This window comes from Carcharhinus amblyrhynchos, chromosome 15, assembly GCF_965287045.1.
Source record: "Carcharhinus amblyrhynchos chromosome 15, sCarAmb.v2.hapA, whole genome shotgun sequence".
Taxonomy (NCBI): domain Eukaryota; kingdom Metazoa; phylum Chordata; class Chondrichthyes; order Carcharhiniformes; family Carcharhinidae; genus Carcharhinus; species Carcharhinus amblyrhynchos.
The window spans coordinates 67,598,063-67,624,449 of record NC_137338.1 but is presented as its reverse complement, the minus strand read 5'-3'; the positions used below and the strand labels follow the sequence as shown (position 1 = coordinate 67,624,449).

At 43.4% G+C, this 26,387-nt stretch overlaps 1 protein-coding gene across 3 annotated transcripts in view; it reads left to right on the top strand.

The window, feature by feature from the left end:
• slc9d1 (solute carrier family 9 member D1) overlaps positions 1 to 25,407 on the top strand; it is a 62,107-nt gene extending 36,700 nt beyond the window's left edge. For all 3 annotated transcript variants that reach the window (XM_080204123.1, XM_080204121.1, XM_080204122.1), the window contains 5 exons: positions 6,038 to 6,233; positions 15,689 to 15,839; positions 21,326 to 21,405; positions 22,287 to 22,436; positions 22,559 to 25,407. In XM_080204123.1, coding sequence (XP_080060249.1) covers positions 6,038 to 6,233; positions 15,689 to 15,839; positions 21,326 to 21,405; positions 22,287 to 22,436; positions 22,559 to 22,672 — 691 coding nt within the window. In that variant the 3' untranslated portion in view covers positions 22,673 to 25,407. The remainder of the gene's footprint in view (positions 1 to 6,037; positions 6,234 to 15,688; positions 15,840 to 21,325; positions 21,406 to 22,286; positions 22,437 to 22,558) is intronic.
• The last annotated feature ends 980 nt before the right edge of the window (positions 25,408 to 26,387 follow it).

Here is a 26,387-nt window from a genome sequence, read left to right as displayed (position 1 = left end):
GCTCCTATCTTCTATGTTTCAATGACTTGCACAAGAAGATGTCTGGTATAGAGGCATAGAAGAGGAGAAGGAAGAGACCATTTGGCCTTTTGAGCCTGCTCCGCCATTCATTAAGATCACGGCTGATCACCTAACTCAATTGCCTAGTAATCTGCCGCCTTATTTTTGATTTCAAAGTGAATAATCTCACATATAACCTCACTGTATAATTTAAAGCAAACCTTTTGGGGGAGCATTGGGTGTTAGTCTGCTAATAAAGATCATTTCAGCCATTGGTCTCACAGGTCTGTTTGAATTCATCTTCTGTTCATCTGGGCTCTGGATGTAAATGAGATGTTTGAATGATATTGACCATTGCGATATCCAAGGGTTAAGTTCAAGATTAAAGGGAAGTAACAGAGGATGAAGGACAGTGGAGTTGCTAACTGTGATTAAATGACTGAGTGTTTTGTCACATGATTTGCTCCCATGTTCCAGCCATTAGTTGGCCAATACTTCCATCCTTGTGATGTACAGCCTTCCTATGCCAATTAGAAAGCAAAAAGACCCATTATCCAATTGGATAATGCTTGACTGTCAGCCAAACAGCCCTTTTTCCCACTTTCAATATTTCTATATCTGGTGAGAAATCTTCAAAGAAATGACAAAAAAAATATTTTTAATGTTGTGTGATTTTTGCCCTGGGTTGCACACAGCAGTGTCCTGGAGATTGGTCTTCAATTTCTGGAGACTTCTGGCCAACTTTGGAGGGTTGGCAACCCTAAAGGCCCCTGAGCTGGATACCAGAAAGAAAAGAGTGCATTTAGTGGTTCCTCAGGGGTGTCATTCAAAAGAAAGAACAACTGATGATGGCAGAATTATATACCAAAAGGCAGCAAGAGGAGAAAGAAAAGAATGATAACAAATAGATGGAGCAAAATTTAAGGGGGATTTTATGATTCAGTAATATCACTCTGTGCCCTTATAGGGGAACCTATTGCCATAATGGCGAATTTTGAAAGATTGCTTGAGTTTTTAATGCTAGAATCTTGTAAGTGTAATTGTAGGCTCTAAAACTTTCATGATAATCTGCAATTTCATATTCTGAAATGGACCTGAAAGTTTTGATTACTTATTGTAGCGCTTTCCTTAGAGCAGAGAAAACTGAGTGGAATCTGGTTGAGGCATACAAAATTGAGGGACATAGAAAGGGTAGACCTCCTCAGTTGAGGGGTCAATAACCAACGGGCATAGATTTTAAGGTCAGGAGCAGGAGATTTGAGGAAAATCTTTCATCTGGAGGGTGGTGGGAACCTGGAGCGCACTGCCTGAAAAGATGGTAGAGGCGAGAACCCTTACAACATTAAAGAACCTTTTAGATGAGCACTTCAATAGCAAACAAGGCTATGGATCAAGTGCTGGAGAACGGGATTAGAATAAGTAGGTGCTTGATGACTGGTGCAGACACAATGTGTCAAAGGACCTCTTTCAGTGCTGTAAAAACTCTGATTCTATAATACTAATTGTCGTATTATACTTGGGTTTGATTGAGGCATTTGAAGTGAAATTGAATTGCCATCTGAAAAGAAAAAGAAAATTTTGTGGGGATAAGTGTGATTAGCTCAAATGTTAATTCAGACACCAGTGCAGACTTAGTGGGCTGAATGGTCTTCTGCAGTGTAAAGGTTCAGTGATTCAGTGTTTTTGCAGTCTTCAGGACAGAACGCTGGGACTATCAGGTCCCCTCACTCACCAACATAGTCTTTGTATTTGTCAGCTAAGAGGCTGTTTCTTTCTTCTTTATCTCTGCTACATTAGAGAAGTGTTACTGATGTGTGCCGCCTCCTGCAAATGCTGGATATGGTATTTACCTAACCCGAACCTTGCAATTTCTGTGCCTCTATCTTGATGTGCATTATCTCAAACCTGCCAGTTTTTCACTGCCAATTATGTTTCTAATGTTCATACCTGCCTTTTCGTTTCTTCCCACTTCAGTCTTTCTATCTGCTTTCTCCTCCGACTGGTTGTTTTTTCTCCTGCCTTTGTTTGTTGCACAATGTCTATATTCATCAGCATCAGAGCATAACCATTGTCAATAGTCTTGCCATTTTCCATGATGCCAAACCAATGACTCAGACATCAGCGTACTCTTTAGATTCTTCTTTTAAATGGGAAGGAAACCTTTCTCTACTGAGTGCCAGGATTTCATGGCTTTTACTGTTCTTGCTAGTAAAAGATTATTCTAGCTAGGATTCAGGTAGCTTTCTTGCAATATTCAGATCGTCAGAAGGCCTCGACCTTGCTTCTTCACTTGGAGAGAGCGTCATGTTCCATCCATTCAAGAATACCTTTCATGATTTGCTTCTATATGGGGCAAGGCCCATTTGCACAAATACCACAAAGATTAGGGAACTATTTTGATGTGCTCCAGCGAGAAGAGTTTTTATTTATACATTTGCCTACACAAGAGAGCTGGTAACATTGGCACTTGTAGATTTCAAGGGTAGTTTTCACACAGGTTACAGTTATGTGATGAGAAGTTTTTGATCAGATACAGAGAATAGACTACATAGACTCAGTTGATAAAAATCTGAGATGTTTCCAAATATGGGTGTATTTTGTGAAAACTTTTGAGCTAAATGATTATCACATTTTAGCTTATTGACAGAAATCAGACAGTGCTGACAGTTTGACAGACAGTGAGTAAAATACTGTGGGATTTGTTACCTGTAGATGCCAGAAGTTGGATATTTCTCTACTTTGTTCTCTTGGCTGTCTTATATTCTGTCAGCTCAAATACTCCATTCGCAACAGATAAAGGTTTCAGCAACACCATTGTCCAGATGCACTCAAAGTGGATTATAGATATATGCTCATCCAGAATTAAAACTTTATCACACTACTTACAGTAAAATGGATGATGTATGACTTTGTATGGCATGATGTGGAGATGCTATTGTTGGACTGGGATAAGCACAGTAAGAAGTCTCTCAACACCAGGTTAAACAGGTTTATTTGGCATCACTCACCTGATGAACATAGAACATAGAACATTACAGCGCAGAACAGGCCCTTCGGCCCACGATGTTGCGCCGACCAGTTACAAAAACAATGACCCACTAGCCTATACCAATCCCTTTTCGTCCATAAACCTATCCAGAGATCTCTTAAACGCCCCCAAACTAGACGCATTTACAACTGCAGCAGGCAGGGCATTCCAATCCCTCACCACCCGCTGGGTAAAGAACCTACCCCTGACATCCGTCCTGTAGCTACCCCCCCTTAATTTAAAGCCATGCCCCCTCGTGCTAGCTTTCTCCATCCGAGGAAAAAGGCTATCACTATCCACCCTATCTAAACCTCTAATCATCTTATATGTTTCAATAAGATCCCCTCTTAGCCGCCTTCTTTCCAACGAAAACAACCCTAAATCCCTCAGTCTCTCCTCATAGGACCCCCCCACCATACCAGGCAACATCCTAGTAAACCTCCTCTGCACCCCCTCCAACGCCTCCACATCCTTCTTGTAATGCGGGGACCAGAACTGCACACAGTACTCCAAGTGCGGCCGCACTAGAGTAGTGTACAGTTGCAACATTACACTGCGACTCCTAAATTCAATCCCCCTACCAATAAACGCCAAGACACCGTACGCCTTCTTAACAACCTTATCTACTTGATTCCCAACTTTCAGGGATCTATGTACACACACACCTAGATCCCTCTGTTCATCCACACTATTCAAAGTCCTCCCGTTAGCCCTATACTCGACACATCTGTTGCTCCTACCAAAGTGAATTACCTCACACTTCTCCGCATTAAATTCCATCCGCCACCTCTCGGCCCAGCTCTGCAACCTATCTAAGTCTCCCTGCAGACTATGACACCCTTCCTCACAATCTACCACACCTCCAACTTTGGTGTCATCAGCAAATTTACTAATCCACCCAACTATACCCTCATCCAGATCATTAATAAAAATTACAAACAACAGTGGCCCCAAAACAGATCCCTGAGGCACACCACTCGTAACTGTACTCCATGATGAATATTTACCATCCACCACCACCCTCTGTCTCCTATCTGATAGCCAATTCCTGATCCAACTTCCTAGATTACCCACAATCCCATACATCTGCATTTTCTGCAGAAGCCTACCATGGTGAACCTTATCGAACGCCTTACTAAAATCCATGTATACCACGTCAACTGCCTTGCCCCCATCCACCTCTTTGGTCACCTTCTCAAAAAACTCAATAAGGTTAGTAAGGCACGACCTACCCGCTACAAAACCATGCTGACTATTTCTAATCAATTCATTACACTCCAAATAGCTATAAATCCTATCCCTAATAATTTTTTCTAAAACCTTGCCCACAACAGAAGTAAGACTCACCGGTCTATAATTCCCGGCAAAGTCTCTGTTCCCCTTCTTAAACAATGGGACAACATTCGCTATCCTCCAATCCTCCGGGACTACACCAGAGACCAATGACGACCTGAAGATCTGAGCCAGAGGCTCTGCAATCACCTCTCTAGCCTCCCAGAGAATCCTAGGGTAGATCCCATCCGGACCAGGGGACTTATCTATTTTCAGCCCCTCAAGAATTTCCAGCACATCCTCTTTATCAACCGTAATACTGTCTATTTTACACCCCTGCAACCCAATGTCCTCCTCAGCTATATTCATGTCCCCCTGCGTGAACACTGAAGAGAAATATTGGTTCAATACTTCTCCAACCTCCTCCGGTTCCACACACAACTTCCCCCTGCTGTCTGTAACTGGCCCTAATCTTGCCCTGACCAACCTTCTGTTCTTGACATACCTATAGAACGCCTTAGGATTCTCCTTAATCCTATCAGCCAAAGTCTTCTCATGTCCTCTTTTAGCCCTTCTCAACTCACTCTTCAACTCCCTCCTAGCCAATCTAAAGCTTTCTAGTGCACTATCTGAGCCCTCCAATCTCATCCGAACATAAGCCTCCTTTTTCTTTTTAACCATCGACTCAACTCTTTTAGTGCACCACGGTTCCCTAGATCTACCAAATCCACCATGCCTGACAGGGACATACCTATCAAGGACTCGCAGTAGCTGCTCCTTGAAAAAACTCCACATTTCAGACGTTCCCAGTCCCTGTAATCCCCTAATCCAATCCATGCTTCCTAATTCACTCCTGATAGCCTCATAATCGCCCTTACCCCAGCTAAAATTGCTGACCCGAGGTTCATGCCTATCTCTTCCCATCACTAAGGTGAACGTAACCGAATTGTGGTCACTATCACCAAAATGCACACCAACTTCCAAGTCTAGCACCTGGTCTGGCTCATTTCCCAGCACCAAATCCAATATAGCCTCACCTCTAGTTGGCTTGTCTACATACTGAGACAAAAAACCTTCCTGCACGCTTTGTACAAACACTGACCCCTCTAGCGAGCTAGAACTATAGCAACTCCAACGCTCCAAAATCTTGTCCTACCATGTAAACCTGTTGGACTTTAACCTAGTGTTGTGAGACTTCTTACTGACTTTATAAGGACAGGAGTTCGAAGACATATGGCTCCAGCTTGTAAAGCTCTTTTAATGGTTTGGCTCATTGCTTGAGGTGCATTTGGCTGGGATAGAACCGATTGACTTAGGTTGAAATTGGAGATTTGGTAGCCAGTTCACCACATGGTCTGTGAACCAGAATGAACAAAAGCATTAATTGCAAATGAGGCATTTTCTACAGTGAAAAGCAGTTGAAACTTTGCCTTCAATATCAACAGCAAAGAACTCAGAGTAAGGTTCAGGCAGAAGTTTTATAAAGAATGGATGCTTATGGCTGTGTGACTACACCTAAATATATTGCCTTTGCAGGTGATTCGCTCCCATGGAATATTCAGTGCATCACATGGAAGCTGAACAAGTGACAGATTAAAATATTTTAAGCGGCTAAAGATTGTTATCTGGAAAAATAAGACCCCAAACTAGAAATTATCTATTGCGCATTTCAGTATCATGATTCAAATTATTTTGGGATATGTTTTCACAATTTTGCCTTTCTTTCTTTTTCCACAGTATAATTTTAGAAATACTGCGGGTTTTCGCTCTTATTGGTCACATTCTGTTTTCGTTGGCTGCAATTCTTCTGATGTCTCTTGTGGTAAAGACTTATCTCATTGGACCATTTTACAGAAAACTGCACTCAGAGGGTAAAGGAAATAGAGAGAAACTTGTCCTAGGAATTTCAGCATTTATCTTTCTTATGTTAATGGTAATAATATATTTATTTTGAATCAAGTTATAGCGTTGTGGCACTTGATTTGAAAAAGATAGAAACCGATATAAAACTTCCATGTAGAGTCATGCAATCTAAATCTTTCACCCAGAGCCATATGTCTTGAACATTCTAGAGCAGTATAACCCACCTTTCATGTAGTCATGTTTTCATCTGGAACTGTGTATATGAGTGAGAAATCCCACCAGTCCTGGCACAAATGGATCCCACCAACCCCAAACAAAATAACTCTTCCATAACATGGATCTGCGCCAACAACACACTGTACTAACTGTTCCCACTGGAATTGTACCTCACCACAGACCTCACAAATCTTTACCCTTTGCACCATATTTGCTTTCAGATCAAAGGAGAACATGCAAAGTGTAAAGAGGGCATGCAAGACCTCTTAATATCAAAGTAAAAGATTGAACACATTTTGCTTTTGATGTGGAACTGTCTTGTTTTCCTAATCAAAATCAGTTGGGACGTGCTCATAGAACCATAAAATTCCTACAGTGCAGAATGAGGCCATTTAGCTCATAGAGTCTGCACTGACCACAATCCCACCCAGGCCCTAACTCCATAACCCCATGCATTTACCCTAGCTAGTTCCTCTGACACTAAGGGGCAATTTAGCATGACTAATCTATCAAATTTGCTCATCTTTGGACTGTGGGGGGGAAACTGGAGCAGCCGGAGGAAACCCACACAGACACTGGGAGAATGTGCAAACTCCACACGGACAGTGACCCAAGCTGGGAATTGAATCCGAGTCCCTGGCGCTGTGAGGCAGCAGTGCTAACCACTGTGCCCCCCCCCCCCCCCCCCCCCCCCCACTACTACTGCCTGAAACCTTCCTCTCCTCTCTCTGTATCCTCTCTGTCTTTGTTTGAGTCTCTGTGTCTGTCTCATGATCTCCCCCATTGCTGTGTCCCTATCTTTCTGACTTGATATCAATACTTTTTCCACTGGACTTCATTGTCTCAGGCTGATGTGAGAAACACACTTATGTTAGTGGCTTTGTCTGGTTGCAGCTACTTAGCAGATTCTGTATTCCAAATGGAAATTGACTGTACATTACACAGTTAGGTGGATATGATCACAGCTGTCCTCAATATGAGCATTCCATGAAGCTTTGTCTCTTAATTGGCACACCACATTGAATTGCTTGGAAGCAATAGGAGAATCAAGGACACAAAGAATACACTGGGTGGGAAATGCTTAATGTCTACTGTGCATGTGTTGTTAGTACCACTAATGGACGAGGCCTGAAGGATATGGCTGCAGGACAGCCTTCTTCAAATTGTGAGGAGACGAACACGCACAGCAACCTACTTGATGTCCATTGCCAGTTTAGGTTTTGCGGATTATCTCTTCATCACAGCATTGGTAGAAGTGACCACTGCAAAATCTTTCTGAAGGCAAAGTTGCACCTTCACAGTAAGGACAGGTGACAATGTGTCGCATGACACTGCTGCTGTGAGATTTGGCATAGCACAAGGACAGATCTAGCTGCTCAAACCTGGCATTCATGAGGCGCCTTGGGGCATCAGCAGCACCACAAACTGTAATGTCATAGTCCAACATGTCTCTTATTCCTCAATAATCGTCCAGCTGGAAGACAAAGCTTCGTTTAGTAGTGAGTGTATCAGTGTGTACCAGGACGTGGTGTTTATTTTATTAGAATGTAGGTGTGTCTGACCCTTATATGTTCCTCTGATAAAGCAGTGATAGAACTGATTGACTTGTTAGACTATAGTGACAATGATGTGTCGACCATTCAAGGTGAGGGCAGTAGGTATTTTTCTGTAAAGAATGTTAATGAGCCAGTTGAATTTTTATGACCCCCTGATAGCTTCAATGTCACTTATTACTGAAGTTAACTGAATTTGCGATATCGCGGTGGATTTTGAATTTGTGATCTCTGAATTATTATTCCTGTTCTCTAGATAACATAACCTTGTGAGGCTTTAAGACATGGGGTAGAATTTCCTAGTTCCCCTGCAGTGTGCTTTTCCAGTGGTGGAGGTGGCTCACCATTGGCCACCTGCCGATGTCTGTGGTGTTTTGGTTTGCTTGGCTCGCCCGTCCTGCCACTGGGAACCTACCATGTGGGACAGAACCAGAAATTGCTGGTGGTGGAATGGGCTGGAAAATCCTGCCCAGTGCTAAAACGCACAAAAAGCCGATCATCATCCGGCAGCTATTAGATCAGTTAAAAATAGTGAAAAATAAGGCAACTACCAAGAAAAGTTTCTGTTAACGTTTTCGTCCTTAAGAATGATGAATCCCAGTAGTTGCAAGAGAAGAAGCTAAAGTATTTCCAAATGTCTTTATCCAAAAGTGCTACTTAGTCCAATCTGGCTTCTTCGTGAGATCTCTAGTGTCCAGTCAATTTGTGTTCAGGAAAAGCAGGCTGCTTCGACCTCTAGAGTGCTTTTTGGAATTTCAGGGCATTCCACAACCACTTGTGCAGGAAATGCGTGGGTTTCCTCCTACCCTCCAAAGATATGTGGGTTAGGTTGATTGCCCCTTAGTGCCAGGGGAATTAGGAAGGTAAATACATGGGTTTGCAGGGATAGGCCTGGATTGAATTGTTGCCGGTGTGGGCTCAATGAGCCAAATGGACTCCTGTACTGTAGGAATTCTATGATTCTATGTGTTGTCAGTTGCAGCAGTTTGAGCTGCTGGTTTTGGAACTTGATCAGCAGCCGATGTCACTGCGAAACATCCGTAGAGCTCAGAGCTTCGTGGATAGCATGTTTGTAGATATGGTAACCCTGCAGTTTAAGAGTATACAGAGAGAGAGAAGAAATGTGGTATTCAATTCTCAGTACTGGTGAGAGTGATGGTTCATCAGGGGAGTGCAGCCAGAACCAAGTCCATGGCACTGCAGAAAGCTCAGCTATGGGGGTAAGAGGAAGACTGGAAGAGCAGTAGTGATAGGTGATTCATGAGTTAGGGAAAAATGTGTGTCCGTGGCTGCAAACATGAATCCAACATTGTATGTTGCCCTGCTGGTGCCAAGGTCCAGGATGTTGCTGAGTGGCTGCTAGGGCAAGGGTGATTAGCAAGCAGTCATATTGGATTATGTTGCTAGGACAACGTTTAGAGGAATAGTGATCAATGCGTCCTAATGTTTAGGGTGATTGTGGAAAAGACCATGCACAATCCAGAATTAGAACAATTAACTGAGGGAATCCAATTTCAATGGGTTAAGAATGGATCTGGGCTGAATAAATTGGAAGATTGGTAGGAAACTTCAAAGAAGAGACGGTTCAGGCACATTCAAAGTATATACCCTTGAAAGGGAAAGGTAGGGCAAACAAATCCAGAGTTCCCTGGATGACAAAGGAGAGAGAAATTAAGGTAAAGAAAAAGTGTTTTAATGGTAATTCGGTTGAGAACCAGTCTGAATATAAAAGATTCAGAGGGGAGGAGAGAAAGCAGATGAGAGGCAAAGAGTGAGTGTGAAAAGAGACAGGCACCCAACAACGTCTTTAGGCATCTAAATAATAAAAGGATGATAAAAGAGTGGGACTAAATTACATCTGGAGGCAGGGGCTTAGGTAAGGTATGAAATGAATACATTGCATCTGTCGTTATCGAGGAAAAGACACTGTCAAAGCCATGTTGCAAGAGGAGATAATTCAGACCCGAGGAGGGTTTAAAATTGATAAGGCGATATAAGATATGTTGTCTGTACTTAAAGGTGGATAAGGCACCAGGAATGGGTGAGATGCACCCAAGGATACTGAGGGAAGTGAGTGTGGAAATAGCAGAGGCACTGGCCATAATTTTTCAGCTGCCTTTAGATTCAGGGTGATGTGAAAAAACTGGAGAATTGTAGATGTTGTGCCCTCGTTCAAAAAATGATGTAAAGATGTGCACCAGAGAAAAGGCAGGGGAATGGCATCACAGTGCTCATTTGGAGAGCCAGTGCGCAAACAATGGACTGAATAGCTTCCGTCTACACTGTACCAATTCTTTGATAAGCCCAGCATTTATAAGCCAATCAGTTAAACTTTGAAGGGGGAGATAATACTTAAACATAATAAGTTGGGACAAAATTAATACTTCCAATTTGATCCCAAGTCAGATGACTCTTTTTTCTGCTGTGTTGGCCTTAAAGGGACAATCAAACAGCCTCCTGCATTGCAACAGTTCTTTGATTCAGTATATGTATTTAACACAGAAAAGAAAATGGGCCTCACTCGTACCCTGGCTTTAATGTTAAAGACATGCTCACTACTTTTATCTGAGTTTCCTATTTCGGCAATGTGGGAAAACTCCTGGCGATATCGTATCCAGAAAAAGTAACACAAACTAATCCTGAAAATTAACATCTGTTCAGCAGAGTGATCGGAGTCCACAGTAATGCGATCAGTGCTCAGTTCAGATTTGTCAAGAATTACTCTGTTCCTGTCCTCAGCTGAACACTAGAGAAGATGTGAGAGTAGCTGTATCAAGGCTGTATTCGATGGAGTATTGAGCCTAACAAAATTAAAATCATTTATGAGAAGATGGCAGTGGATTAAGGGGATACAACTCCAGTGGCAGGAAGGTGCATGATAAGCCACAAAACATGATTGTCAGTGTGGTGAATCCCAGCATATTGCTGGCAAGTAACATCCTCAACCCAACCATCTTTACCTGCCCATTTAATTTAAAAAACCATCATTCGTAGGATGAGGGCATTGCTGGCTGGGCCATCGTTTATTGCTCATCATCCCTAATTGCCCTGAGTGTTCTGTTTCAGAACACATTGTAGAGTCAACCACTTTACTGTGGGTCTGGAGTCACATGTAGGCCAGATCAATTTTCCTCCTGATGGGTTTTTATGGTGGTCAGCATTAGACTTTTAATTCCAAACTTCTTATTCAGATTTCACCATCTGTCATGGTGGGATTTGAACCTGGATCCCCAAAGCATTACTCAGAATCTCTGGATTATTGGCCCAGTGACAATACCACTATGCCATTGCCTCTCCTAATTACCTGCCCTCCTTTTTAGAGATGATTTTACAGTGTTAGTTTCAACCATCACTTCTCCAATATTAAGAAAGCCCATGACACCCTACACTGCACGTAAGTGACATCCAGCCTTGGACTGATGAGTGGCAGATAACATTTTGTACCACAAATGGCAAACAGCGTCTTGAAAAAAAAAGTCCAAAGATGTGTGGGTTAGGTTGATTGGCCGTGCTAAATTGCCCTTTACTGTCGGAATTAGCAGGGTAAATACGTGGATAATGGGGATTGGACCTCGGTGGGATTGTTGTGGGTGCAGGCTCGATGGGCCAAATGGCCTCCAGCTGCACTGTAGGGATTCTATGATTTTATACTTCCTTCTGATCTTCAGTAGGAATGCTGTTGCCAAGTTTTGCATCCAGCATTCCAGATGATAGCATTGACCATATCCAGCATTACCTTGTTGCCGCTCTGGTTGCAAGAAAGGGCCAGACACAGTGTACTAGGATGCGTGGCTCATTTTGTGCCCTTAAGTCTTGCCAACATCAGCAAGGCCCAAGTTAGGAGTGTGATGGAATTCTCAACACCATCTTGGACAAAGCAGTTAATTTGATCAGTGCCTCCATCGCTCGACTTGATATGCACTGCTGGCCCAGTGTGGCTGCATCTGATTCATGGCCTCCATCACAAGAGTCTTCATCACCAGAGTCCCCATCAATTCTAAGTTCCCCTCCATGTCTCACAGTCCTGATGTGGAAATCTACTGCTGTTCCATCATTGTTGGATCAATTCCTGGAAATCCTTAACTAACAGCTTTGCCTGAGTACTATCACTCTTTAAAGACTGCTGTGGTTTAAAGAGAAAAGTCCATCATTGCTAGATCAGGACAGTCCAGAGACATGCGGGTTACGTTGATTGGCCATGCTAAATTGCCTCTTAGTTGGGGGATTAGCAGGATAAATACGGTGATAGAGTGTAGTTGAGATTGTTGGTGCAGACTCGATGGGCCAAGTAGCCTCCTACTGCACGGTAGGATTCAGTGATTCTATTTAATGAATCTTGGGAAAAACATTTGCTCTAATCCAGTGATAATACTACTAGGCCATCGCCTCCCCTTGATTTGGTGATATGTAGAGATTTGGATTTGAGGGAAAACATAACCTGGTTGTGAGATGACACGGACTGGATGTGTATCAGAGAAGACGTCTGGGTGGATTGTTGAATGACGTACGACAAAAGGGCTGAAAATGGAGATATTTATCTCCCAGTTCCCTACACCCAGGCTAAATGTAGAACATGCCAAAACGTAAGATTTCTTGATTTGTCTGGTGGGAAGTTTTTGATGCATGTATGATTGAGGAAAAAAAAGTCTGCTGTTTTTTGCAATCAAGAAACATCTGCAGGCTTGTGTCAGCATTAAAACTTGCTGATGTGAATAAGATGGAATTATCTCATGGAAAGGGATGACCTAAGTTCAGGAAATTAGGATGTAGAAGCAGTGTGGATCGAGATGAGAAATGATTGTCAAGAAGTCACTTGTGTGAGTGGTGAGCAGGCCTATATGGTAGTTCAGAGTATAAAGGAAGAGAGAATGGGAGCTTGTTGGAAAGATATTGCAATAATCATGGAAGATTTTCATTTATATATAGATTGGGAAAATCAGTTGGACAAATGTAGTGTAGATGAGGAGTTCATAGAACGTTTTCAGGGTAGTTTCTTTGAACAGTACATCTGGATCCAACCAGAGAGCAGACTACAAGACCTGGTGGTGTGCAATGAGATGGGATTAATTGATAAATTCATAGTGAAGCACCCCTAGGTAATAGCAATCATAATATGATTGAATATTACCTTCAGTTTGATGCAGAGAAGAGTGCATCCCAGACTAGTATCATAAACTTAAGGGCAACCACGATGGCATGAATGCAGGACTAGCTGAAGTGAACCAACAAATATTCTAGAGTGATAGTTTAACAGACATTCAGTGGTGGACATTTTAAAGCAATATTTCAGGATGTACAGACAACTTCTGATAAGAAAGAAACGGGGATGGCCCATCATCTGTGGGGAACTAAAAAAGTTAAAGATGTTATTAAGCTTCAAGAAAAAGTGCACATTTACACAAAGACAAGTCAGAAGTTTGGAATATAAAAAACATCAAAGAATGACAAAAAGATTAATATGGGAAGAAAACTGGAGTATGAGAAGAAACTGGCAAGTAATATATTGGTGAACAATAAGAGTTTCTATAGGTATTTAAATTAAAAAGAGTTAATAAAGGGAGCATTAATCCTACTGAGTACATCTGGGAAATTGGCAATGGAAAGTAGGGCTATGGTAGATGAATTAAACAGGTATTTTGCATCAATCCTCACTATAGAGGGCACCAGTAACGTCCTATAAATAGCTGTAAATCAGGGACTGGAAGGAACTCAGGATTATGCCATTCACCTGGGAAGTGGTCCTGAGAGAATTGTTGAGTTGGCAAGCTGACAAATCCTTAGGTTTGGATGGACTTCACCCTAAGATCTTGAAAGAAGTGGCTATTGAGATAGTTGTATTGGTTTTAATTTTCCTGAATTCTCTAGATTCAGGAGGGTTCCATTAGATTGGAAGATAGCAAAAGTAATTCCCTTACTGATAAAGGGAGGCAGAAAGCAGGAATCTGTAGGCTAGTTAGCCTAACATTTGTCATAGAGAAAATGTTAGAGGCCATTATTAAAGATATTATAGCCATGCACTTGGAACATTTTAAGACAAGCCGAGTCAACATGGTTTTGCGAAAGAGAAATTATGTTTAACCAATTTTTTGGTTTATAGTTGCTGTGAATAAAGGGGAACTGGTAGATGTACTGTACTTAGATTTTAAGAAGGCATTTGATAAGGTGCCTCTTCAAAAATTGTGTAAAATAAAAGCCCTTAGTGTAGGAGAGTAACTGGCATAGATTGAAGATTGGCTAGCTAACAGGAAATGGAGATTTGGCACAAATATATCTCTGTGACTAGTGGTATGCCACAAGGATCAGTGCTGAGGCCTCAAATTTTTACAATTTTAAATTTTAAAATTTAATTTTAATTTCAAATTTAAATTAATTTTAATTTAATTTCAATTTTAAAATTTTACTGGTCTGTACTTGTTGGAGTTTAGAAGGCTGAGGGGGGATCTTATAGAGACATATAAGATAATGAAAGGGATGGATAGGGTAGAGGTAGAGAGATTCTTCCCGCTTAGAAAGGATAGCAGAACTAGCGGGTACAGCCTCAAAATAAGGGGGGGGATAGTTTAGATCGGAGTTGAGGAGGAACTTCTTCACCCAAAGGGTGGTGAGTCTCTGGAATTCTCTGCCCATTGAAGTGGTGGAGGCTACGTCGCTGAATATATTTAAGTCACGGGTAGATAGGTTTCTGATAGGGGAATTAAGGGGAGAAAGTGGGAAAGTGGAACTGATCCACTTCAGATCAGCCATGATCTTGTTGAATGGCGGGGCAGGCTCGAAGGGCCTACTCCTGCTCCTATTTCTTATGTTCTGATCTATAAAGGATTTGGATGAAGTGACTGAAGTTATTTTTGCTAAATTTGCTGACAACTCCAAGGTAGGAAAATTCATTGCCACCTTCTGAAGGGCAATTAGAGATGCTGACCTAGCCAGCTACATCCATATCCTATAAATGAAAAAGAAAACGTGAATTTGGTGACTTTCACTGAGAAAAGGTGACTCGAGTCACATTGAATAATTGACATTTGTATTTTAATTCTATTTTGCCTGGAGATATCTGTCCACAGAGGGGTAATGCTTTTAATGAAACTAGATATTGCTTGTATACTTATTAAATAGTGTACTGTTCTGATAAATGTGATCAAGTTATAAGTTATTTAATTATCATTGAGATGCGTCAAAAAACTAACATTCTAGAGAATGACAGGTTAATGTTCTCTGGGTCAAGGGTTGAGCTATAAGCTACATATTAAATAACCACACATTGAATTATGTGTTTGGCCAAGATTAGGGAAAAGCAGTATTACCTTCGAGAAAAAGCATAAATCTACACAAAGTGTCTTTGATGAGGAAGAATTAATTTGGTGTCAACACCAATTTTGGGGGAATACATTGAGTGCTTGCTCCTGCTGCTGTGTATGTGACAATACTGGCTATGATGTTTGAGGAAGATTCAGCAATTATGATTGCTGCTTTACAATCATAGCATCCCTACTGTGCAGAAGGAGGCTATTTGACCTATTGAATCTGCACCAACCACAATCCCACCTTGGCCCTATTACCCTGCTAATCCCCTGACATAAGGGTCAATTTAGCATGGCCAATCAACCTAACCTGCATATCTTTGCACATTGTTACAGCAATGTCAGTGCTGTTCTTTAGATTCTTCATTAGTGATTGTAGTATTGCTCCTCACTGCACAAGTAGCGGACCTGATTACAGAGTTGACAGTTTTTAATTTTAGTTTTGATTTTTTCCATAGGCCACTGAGATGCTGGATGTCTCCATGGAACTTGGTTGTTTCTTGGCTGGGGCATTAATATCATCACAAGGTCACTCTGCTACAGAGGAAGTCATGTTGTGCATGGAACCCATTCGAGATTTTCTGGCTATCATTTTCTTCACTTCTATTGGTAATTAAAAGCTTTAAAGTGTTTGGGAATGGATGTTTCCCTTATAGGTTTAGATAAAACTTTTATTGGCAATCATAGAAATTAAAATATACAATGTAATTATTGTTAATTCCCACATATAACTTTATGGCGTGCTGTTGTTGGAGATGTGTGATATCAGCTTAAATTGGATGTTCAGTTATAAACTGACCTCAGTTTCCTCTATTAGAAATGTTCATCAACTCATAACAGAGGGAAGGTTAGTGATGAAACAGCTGAAAACAGTTGGGTTGAGGACACATCCCTAAGGATGTACCTGAGGCTGGCCTGAGGCACTGAAGACTGGTCTCAGATGACCATTTTTCTGCTTGTCTGTTTTGGCTAACTAAAAAGGTCCTTGGCCCCCACTAACCTTGAATTTTTGGGTACTTGTTTGAAGACATTGCATTGGTAATGAGAGCAGACACGTTTACATTCCCAGTATTATTCTGACCCTGTATCTGTCTGAATCAAGCCTCTGGTCAGGAGCTAGCCGGATCTAGTGGACCATTAATGAGTATTAGTGGATAGATATTGATGAGTAGGTGCCTTTCTTAGAACTGTTGACAATTCCATCCATCATTTTACATCTGTTGGGAGGAATCTGATCAATAATTGACCAAATTCTTAATCATTTAAACTCATGATCTGTTCCTGTAATGTTACCCTAGTATCATTTTTGTGAAAAAGGCACATTTCCCTATCCAAGTCCATGTGTAATTTTCCAGAGGCTCTGGAGATAGTGCAAATCCTTGGACAGAGCCCCTTTGGAGCACTGAGTTTTAAACTCTAGCTTCCTTAAGAACATAAGAACATAAGAAATAGGAGCAGGAGTAGGCCATCTGGCCCTTCGAGCCTGCCCCGCCATTCAATAAGATCATGGCTGATCTGTCGTGGCTGATCTGTCGTGGCTCAGTTCCACTTTCCCGCCCTCTCCCCATAACCCTTAATCCCCTCTCTTATCAAAAACCCATCAACCCGCTTCTTAAAAATATTTAGTGAGGCAGCCTCCACCACTTCAACGGGCAGAGAATTCCAGAGATTCACCACCCTTTGAGTGAAGAAGTTCCTCCTCAACTCCGTTCTGAACCGCCCCCCCTTTATCTTGAGGCTGTGCCCCCTAGTCCTACTGTCTTTTTTGAGCGGGAAGAGTCTTTCCACCTCTATCCTATCCATCCCATTCATCATCTTATACGTCTCAATGAGATCTCCCCTCATTCTTCTAAACTCTAACGAGTACAAGCCTAGTTTATTCAGCCTCTCCTCATAGCTCAACCCCCTCAACTCCGGTATCAGCCTAGTAAACCTCCTCTGCACTCCCTCCAAGGCCAAAATATCCTTGCGCAGGTGCGGCGCCCAAAACTGCACACAGTACTCTAGCTGCGGCCTCACCAATGCCCTATACAGCTGCAGCAAGACCTCCCTACTTTTATATTCAATCCCCCTCGCTATGAAGGCCAGCATCCCATTCGCCTTCCTGACCACCTGCTGCACCTGCAGGCTGGGTTTTTGCGACTCATGCACAAGGACCCCGAGGTCCCTCTGCACCGTCGCCTGCTGCAGTTTTTCGCCACGTAAGTAATAGTCCTTCCTACCATTCTTCCTACCAAAGTGGACCACCTCACACTTGCCAACATTAAATTCCATTTGCCATTTCCTGGCCCATTCGCCCAGCCTATCTAGATCCTTCTGCAGACTCTCCACACCCTCCGCACAATTTGCCTTTCCCCCAATCTTGGTGTCATCAGCAAATTTCGACACCCTACACTCGGTTCCCTCCTCCAGATCATCTATATAAATGGTAAATAGCTGAGGCCCCAGCACCGACCCCTGGGGCACCCCACTAGTCACCAACCGCCAATCCGAATAGCACCCATTGACCCCCACTCTCTGCCTCCTATTTGACAACCAATCCTCTATCCACGCTAACACCCTACCCCCAACTCCATGTCCTCTGACCTTCTGCAGTAACCTCTTGTGAGGTACCTTATCAAACGCCTTCTGAAAATCCAGAAAGACCACATCCACCGGCTCTCCTCTATCCACCGCCCTAGACACATCCTCATAGAACTCCAGTAAATTTGTCAGACACGACTTCCCTTTAATGAAACCGTGTTGCGTCTGCCCTATCAAGCAATTCCCTTCAAGATGCCTCGCAATTTCCTCCTTAATGACGGATTCTAACATTTTACCTACCACAGACGTTAAACTAACCGGCCTGTAATTCCCCGCCTTTTGCCTGGCACCCTTCTTAAACAACGGCGTAACATTAGCCGTTTTCCAATCCTCCGGCACTTCCCCGGAATCCAGCGACGTCTGGAAAATAACCACCAAGGCATCCACTATCACCTCCGCCATTTCTTTCAGAACCCTCGGATGCATTCCATCCGGTCCTGGGGACTTGTCCACAATCAGCCCCTCCAGTCTGTCGCGCACCACCTCTCTAGTAACAGTAATGTCATTATAAGACCCTCCAGTCCTACCACTTTTCCATCGCTAACACCCGGCAAATTATTCACGTCCTCCTCCGTGAAGACAGAAACAAAAAAGTTATTCAAGACCTTAGCCATATCCCCATCCCCTACCACTAGGTCCCCTTTCTCATCCGCTAAGGGACCAACGTTCACCCTAGCCAGCCTCTTCCTTTTTATATATTTATAAAAACTCTTGCTATCCTTTTTTATATTAAGCGCTAGCCCAGCTTCATAGCTTCTTCTACCCTCCTTTATCAACTTTTTTGTCAATCTTTGTTGACATTTAAACCTTTCCCAATCCTCTTCTCGCCCACTGCTCTTAGCTACTCTAAATTCCTCCGCTTTTAATTTAACACTTTCCTTCACCTCCTTCGTTATCCACGGCTTATTACCTCTCTTCCTACTGTCCTTTTTAACCATCGGAATAAATTTCTGCTGAGCACCAAGAAAGATCTCCTTAAAGATCCTCCACTGCTCCTCAGCAGACCTACCTTCCAACGCGCTCCCCCAGTCCACATTCGCCAATTCTTCTCTCATCCTACCATACTCCCCTCTATTCAAACAAAGGACACGTGTCCGGGAACCCACTTTCTCCTCCTCCATCTGCAACAGAAACTCCACCATACAATGATCACTCTCTCCAAGAGGATCCTTCACCTCAAGGTCCCTAATTCTACCCGCCTCATTACATAGCACCAGATCCAAGATAGCTCGCTCCCTCGTCGGCTCCAACACACACTGTTCCAGGAAACTATCCCGGCAGCATTCCAAGAACTCCTCCTCGAGCCCACCTCGTCCAACATGGGTCGACCAATCAATATGCAGATTGAAATCCCCCATAACTACTGCCGTCCCATTCCTGCACGCCGCACTTATTTGCGCGTTAACAGCCCGCCCCACCTCCAGATCATTATTCGGGGGCCTATAGACGACACCCACCAGCGTCTTCCTCCCTTTGCTGTTCCTAATCTCCACCCACAACGATTCCACTTTATGCTCTTTGGCTCCGATATCATCCCTTGCTACCACCTTGATGCTGTCCTTAATCAGCAGAGCTACGCCACCCCCTCTTTCCTCCTGCCTATCCTTCCTAAACACTTGATAGCCCTGTACATTCATCTCCCAGTCCCTGTCACCTTGCAGCCACGTCTCTGTAATGGCCACCAGATCGTATCCATTTGTGTCGATCTGCGCCACCAGCTCATCCACTTTATTCCGAATGCTTCGTGCATTCAGATAAAGCGCTTTCATCCCAGCCTTCTTCTGGACCCTATTTGCAGTAACGCCACCACTTGGGACATCCTCAGCCTCTTCCCTTACCTGTACCCTATCCTTAACTGTAGACCTCCTAACATCACCTACCCTCGCACCCTCCCCCCCCCTAATTAGTTTAAAGCCCTGTCTACAGTCCTCTTTACTCGATTCGCCAGCACTCTGGTCCCAGCACGATTCAGACCAACCCCATCCCGCCCGAACAAGTCCCACCTACCCCAATACTGGTGCCAATGCCCCATAAATTCGATCCCATTCCTCCCACACCAATCTTTGAGCCACCCATTCACTTCCTTTATCCTGTCAACCCTACGCCCGTCTGCACTCGGTTCAGGCAGTAGCCCAGAGAAGACCACCTTGTCGGTTCTACTTTTTAATTCCATTCCCAGCTTCTCATACTCCCTCCCCAGATCCTCAGTCCGCACTTTGCCTACGTCGCCGGCACCCACATGTACCACCACAACTGGGTTCTCACCCTCCCACTCCAGATTCCTCTGCAGCCCAGCTGCGACATCCTGTACCCGAGCACCAGGCAGACAACACACCCTTCTGTGCACTTTGTCATTGTGACAAAGGACAGTGTCAATACCCTTCACCCCACTATCTCCAATCACTACTACGTTCCTTTTCCCCTTCTCTTTGCCTATGTCCTGCTGCATCACTGTACCGTGTGCAGTTTGCTCACCAACCTCACCTGCCTCGTCCTCTTCCAGACTGGAAGCAAGAACCTCAAACCTGTTATGCAGATTAAGAGGCTGAGGCCTCCGCTCCTCACCCCCCTTCCTCCTCCCAGCAGCCCCCTTTTGTTCCTGACCCTTAGATTTAGACAGTCTAGGGGGGGTGGATGTCACTTGCACCCCATTGACAATGACACCCTCTCTCCCCCTGATGAGCCTCAGTGTCTGTAGCTCAGAGGCCAGCTCATCCACCTTGAGCTGGAGCTCCTCCAGCAACCTGCACTTACTGCAGACATGGCCACTGGGAAGGACCCTGGGGTCCACCAGTTCCCACATCATACAGGAACCGCACATCACATGCCCCTCCATTATTCAATATAATTTGTTGTGGGAAAAAATTTTTTCCTTGTTTTTTGCTGTAGTAGTTTTGAAAAATTTTTTTTTTTCCTTGTTCTTTCCACCTGGCCTTTTTACCTTCAAGCCCTTTTTGATATTAAGCCCTAATAGCTCACTCTGCTTCCCTCTCACTCCGCTGCCCGCTCCGACGCTGCCCGCTATCTACACCAGGCCTCCTTTTAAACTTGGCGCTGATTTAAAGCTGATGGGCCACAACTGCCTGATAAACATTACATTTTGATTACTGTTTCTGCTTGTGCACCAGCTTTCACTAATTTGGGGACAAAGATTTATGATGTGAATTATGATATTTAGTCATGGTCCTTAGGAAAGATACTTGGTGCACTGAGTCACTGTGCATGTTGCTCGGTGCGGGTGGGGGGGATGGGTTGCTTGGCATGGATGGCAGGGTTGGTTGGTTGGTGGGGTGGGTCGCTCGGCCCGGGTGGCAGGGTTGGTCATTCAGCATGGGTGGGTGGGTTGTTTGGCACAGGCATAGCAATTGCTTGTCTTGTAAGCTTAAGAGACTTATGATCCTCACTGAGAACAGGAATCTAATGTGTGACTATCTTTATAAAAATATCTGCAAAACATCTGCTGTGCTTTAAGGAATGGCCATAACAATTTACTGTTCCTTTGCTCTTCACAGGTCTCCATGTTTTCCCAACATTTGTGCTTTATGAACTGACTGTCCTAATGTGCCTTACACTGGCAGTGGTGGTGTCCAAGGTAATGTGCTTCATGCAAGTCCCGAGGAAGCATCTTCAGTTCTGAAATCTTGACCAACTGACCTTCACAGTCTGAACGTCCCGTTGAATATTTCATTCTGTGTTACGTTGCAGATTTCCAGCATCTGCAGTGTTTTTCTTTTTTCAAATTCAATATGGTGCATCCAAGGAGTCTGAAGGAAGTAAGGGTGGAAAAAGCAGAGGCACTGGCAATAATCTCCCAAGCTCCTGATGCCAGAGGTCTGGAGAATTATGAATCATAGAATCCGTACAGTGCAGAATGTTAAACCCTTTTTCAAAAAAGGAGCAAGGATGAGTCAACAAATAGGTCTTTCTTTTTGACCTCCATGATGGGGAGGCTTTTAGAAATGATAATTTGGGAGAAACTTAATGGTTGCTTGGGCAAATGCTGATTAATTAAGCAAAACCCCATGGGCTAGTGCTCATTGGAGTTTAGAAGAATGAGAGATGATCCTAACGCAACAAGGTTCTGAGGAGGCTTGGCAGGGTAGCGGGTGAGAGGATGTTTACCCCTCATGGGGGAACCTAGAACGAGAGCACCACTTCAGAGCCAGGGTCTCCCATTCAAGACATTACAGGGATATAGATTATTATTTCTGTGATTCACAATTCTCCAGACCTCTGGCATCAGGAGCTTGGGAGATTATTGCCAGTGCCTCTGCTTTTTCCACCCTTAGTTCCTTCAGATTCTTTGGATGCACCATATCAAATTTGAAAAAAGAAAAACACTGCAGATGCTGGAAATCTGCAATGTAACACAGGATGAAATTTTCAATGTATACAGTGCAATGGCCCTAGAATGCATGCAGTTGTTAAGAAAAGTGGAATAAGCAGTAAAGTTAACACTTTTTTTTCTCCTAGTTCATCTTAGCAGTACTTGTCCTCTCACTGATCCTTCCAAGAAACAGCAAGTACATCAGGTGGATAGTTTCTGCTGGACTAGCGCAAGTCAGTGAGTTTTCCTTTGTTCTGAGTAGCCGGGCCCGTAAGTCAGGAATCGTCTCTCGAGAGGTAACCTATCTTGCAATTGCTCAGTGCCAGTTTGCATTATAACTTGCTGTGTTCTTGCTGTATTTCTACAGCCCTGTGCTACAAAATCTGAAATAACGCTGCTTTTCTTTCTGCCTCTGCAGGTGTACCTCCTGATCCTCAGTGTAACTACTTTGAGCCTTTTACTTGCCCCAGCATTGTGGAGAGCTGCAATTCTGAAATGTGTACCAAAACCAGACAAGCGATTAAGCACGTGACAGGATAGACAAGGTGGTTTTCTGGTCACTTTGTTAAATTTCACAGGCCAGTGCCTGTTGCCTGCCTTGATTCAACTTTCCTTTAAGGTCACGTTTTCAATAAGCCATACCAACAGATGTGCACAATTATTTTTTCCTCCTTCCCATTAGTCTGACTTAATTTTATTAACCCCACCCTCACCCCCATGCCTTTAACTGACAGCTGGGTTCGAAAGGGGATTGGTCACCTTTGTTTGAATCTATTACTAAAACACTTTATCTATAATATTTTGTATATATTTTTTATTTTGTTCTTTCCTGGGATGTGGGCGTTGCTGGCAATGCCAGCATTTCTGTCGTTGAAATGAAGAAATGTTCTTTGAGTATAATGAAGGTCAAACGCATTGACTATCTTTGAGGTGAATGTCCTCGTGATTAACACTGAAGAGCTGAAATAAGATTTAGTTTTGCTAAGATTGCAATGATTTTTGGGTATTGGTGATGTTTCTGTTGGGAGATGGCAGTGCTCCGAGCCTCAAATCAGGCGATCAGATTGGCTTTCGCATTGATAGGCCATTCAGAAATTTCTGAACAATGGAATGACCCAGCATATTTTCAGGAAGATTTGAGTTTTTGGTGGTATTCTGACATAAAGGGATGAGTATCACAGAAAATGCTGCTCACCTGCACTGACTTCCTGGCAACAAATGCTTGATTTTAAAATTACCATCCTTATTTCCAATCCCTCCATGGTCTCACTTATCTCTGTCATCTCCTCCAGCCCCACAACTCTCAGGCACCTGGACTCATCCAATTCTGGTCTTTTAAGCATTCCTGAATTCAATCGCACCAGCATTGCTCAGCAAAGGTGGCACAGTGGTTAGCACTGTTGCCTCACTGCACCAGGGACCCTGGTTCAATTCCCAGTTTGGGTCACTGTCTGTTCATAGAATTTCATAGACTAATCATAGAACCCTACAGTGCAGAAAGAGGCCCTTCGGCCCATCGAGTCTGCATTGAACACAATCCCACCCAGGCCCTACCCCCATATCCCTACATATTATACCGACTAATCCCTCTAACCTACGCATCTCTAGACACTAAGGGGCAATTTCTTAGCATGGTCAATCAACCTGACCTGCACATCTTTGGACTGTGGGAGGAAATCACAGTACCCGGAGGAAACCCACGCAGACACGAGGAGAATGTGCAAACTCCACACAGACTGTGACCCGAGACGGGAATCGAACCCAGGACCCTGGAGCTGTGAAGCAGCAGTGCTAACCACTGTGCTACTGTGCTGCCTCAGAGCCTGCACGGTCTCCCCGTGTCTGCGTGGGTTTTCTCTGGATGCTCCAGTTTCCTCCCTGTCTGAAATAATGTGCTGGTTAGGTGCATTAGCTGTGCCAAATTCTCAGTGTACCTGAACAGGTGCCGGAGTGTGGCAACTAGGGAATTTCCATAGTATCCTCATGGCAGTGTTAATGTAAGCCTACTTGTGATACTAATAAATAAACTTAAACATTGCTGGGTGTCAGCTACCTGGGCCCCAAGTTCTTCCCTCCCTAATCTAGCTCATTCTCTTCCTTTAAGACATTCCTTAAAACCTACCTCTTTGACAAATCCTGGTCACCTGGCCAAATATTTCCTTGTGCAGTTCCTTGAGACATTTTATTATATTAGAGGTGCTATTTAAATTAAACTGGTGCTGGTGTAAATCCTTTCCTAGTTTTCTACCTGTCAGATTTTCAGATACTTCCTCCAGTTGCTGAATGAAAAGAGGTGATAATGACATGTTGACAACATGTATTCTGGATTTCCCATTGCAGCTTCCTTGATCCCTTGGCCACATCCATATACTAAAAAGCAGAAATCCATTTAAAGTTACCAGAACAGCCACTGTAAAATCCCTCGTCCTGATCTTGTAACTGTGTCCCCATCAACTTTGTGCCTTTTGCTGTAGGGCTCTCGCTGTTGGCCCTAAAGAGTTCTGATGTATCTGTTCTTCTGTAGAAGATAAGGAGAATTGGAAAAATATCATGGCCCGCTGGGCATCACCAACCCTAGGATAGGCAGATGAAGCTGATTGTCCATCAGGTTGCCCCAACAGCATTACAGTATTCAAGGGAAATCGTTAAAGAGCAAAGCCCATGCCACAACTGGAATTGTCAATTGTTGATGTTGTACTCATTGAGGAATGGTGACATTCCAGTCTTCCACAAGTAGTCAGTCAGCTGTTATACAGGGACATTAACCAAGTAAAAGATGTCCTTGTGCAATGAAATGAGTTCATCACCTTTCTGATGTATGATTGGCATCATCTCAGGGCGCGCATAATTTCCTGTACTTGCCAACTTCATTGTACGAGGACTCTGAGCTTTCACCTTTGTGGGCACATGCACACTTTCACAATCCCTTATCTCAACAGAATTCTTGTCTTAGGCTTGTTTGTGACCACACCACGCAAATAAAACTCTAATTCCTTGCAGTTATTGGGATGTCTCTATTTTAAGGCAATCCACTGTGTTGGTGCTCTTTCACTCAAAGGCAGATGTGGCAACTCTCTCAACATTTCTTCAGGAAGACTCACATTCTATGGTGGCTAAGTCCTGGTGTGAACCTACTTCAGGCTGCACCTGTCCTCTGCTTAGAAATCATAATAGGATTATGATGAGAGCTTGAAATGAGCAAAAGCAGAAAATGCTGGGAAACTCAGCAGCTCTGACAGCATCTGTGGAGAGAGAATAGAACCAATGTTTCAAGTCTTGATGACCCTTTGTCAGTCCAGACTTGAAACTTTAGCTCTATTCTCCCTTCACAGATGCTGTCAGACTTGCTGAGTTTTTCCGGCATTTTCTGTTTTTGTTTCAAATTCCAGCATCTGGAGAATTTCACCTTTTATCTACAGATATAGGGCCATAAGTAGGTCCTCAGATTCCTCAAAGCCTGTTCAGCCATCCCTCTGCTTGCTAACCAGTGCTGGCTGCCAGTGCAGCAACTCCTCATTTTTAAAAGTCATATCCTTGTGTTCAAATCCCTCCATGGCCTTACTCCTCACTATCTCTACAACCTCCTGTAGCCCTTCAACCCTCCCAGACTTTTGCACTTGCTCTGTTTGTTTTTCGTTTATCGTTGCCACACTGACAGTTGTGGCTTCAGCTGTCTCGGCCCAAATGTCTGACATTCTCCCGTAAACCTGTTTTTCTACCCCTCTCTCCTTTGCCGTTCCTTAAAAAATATCACTTTTACCAAGTTTTTGATGACTTGTCTTGGCTATGTATGAATCCAATTGGGATGTTTTATATTGTGCTGTGTAACTTCATGCTGTTAATTAGATCATGGCTAATCATTGCCTTAATTCCACTGATATGTAATTGCTGCAGGAAAACTGACAAACTATTAATGTCCCTTTGCAACTTTCTATCCCCATCCGCACTATTTACTGTCTGTGTCTGTAACTTAGTGTCAACAGAAAATTTGGATGTATGGTTCTCTTCCATCCTCAGTCATCTATAACGACAGAACAGCTGAGGTACGAGGACAGTTCCTGAGGGACACTACTCATCACACTTTGCCAATTGAAGCATATATCCTTTATCTGTGGCCTGCTTCCTATCTCTTAACCTATTCTTAACCCAGACAGTGGAGACTTTTTTGCGAGGCTCATGTACGACAGGCTGTGCGTGAAAGAATCCATCTTGTAAATTGTATTTGCCTTTTAATTTCTTGTGATACA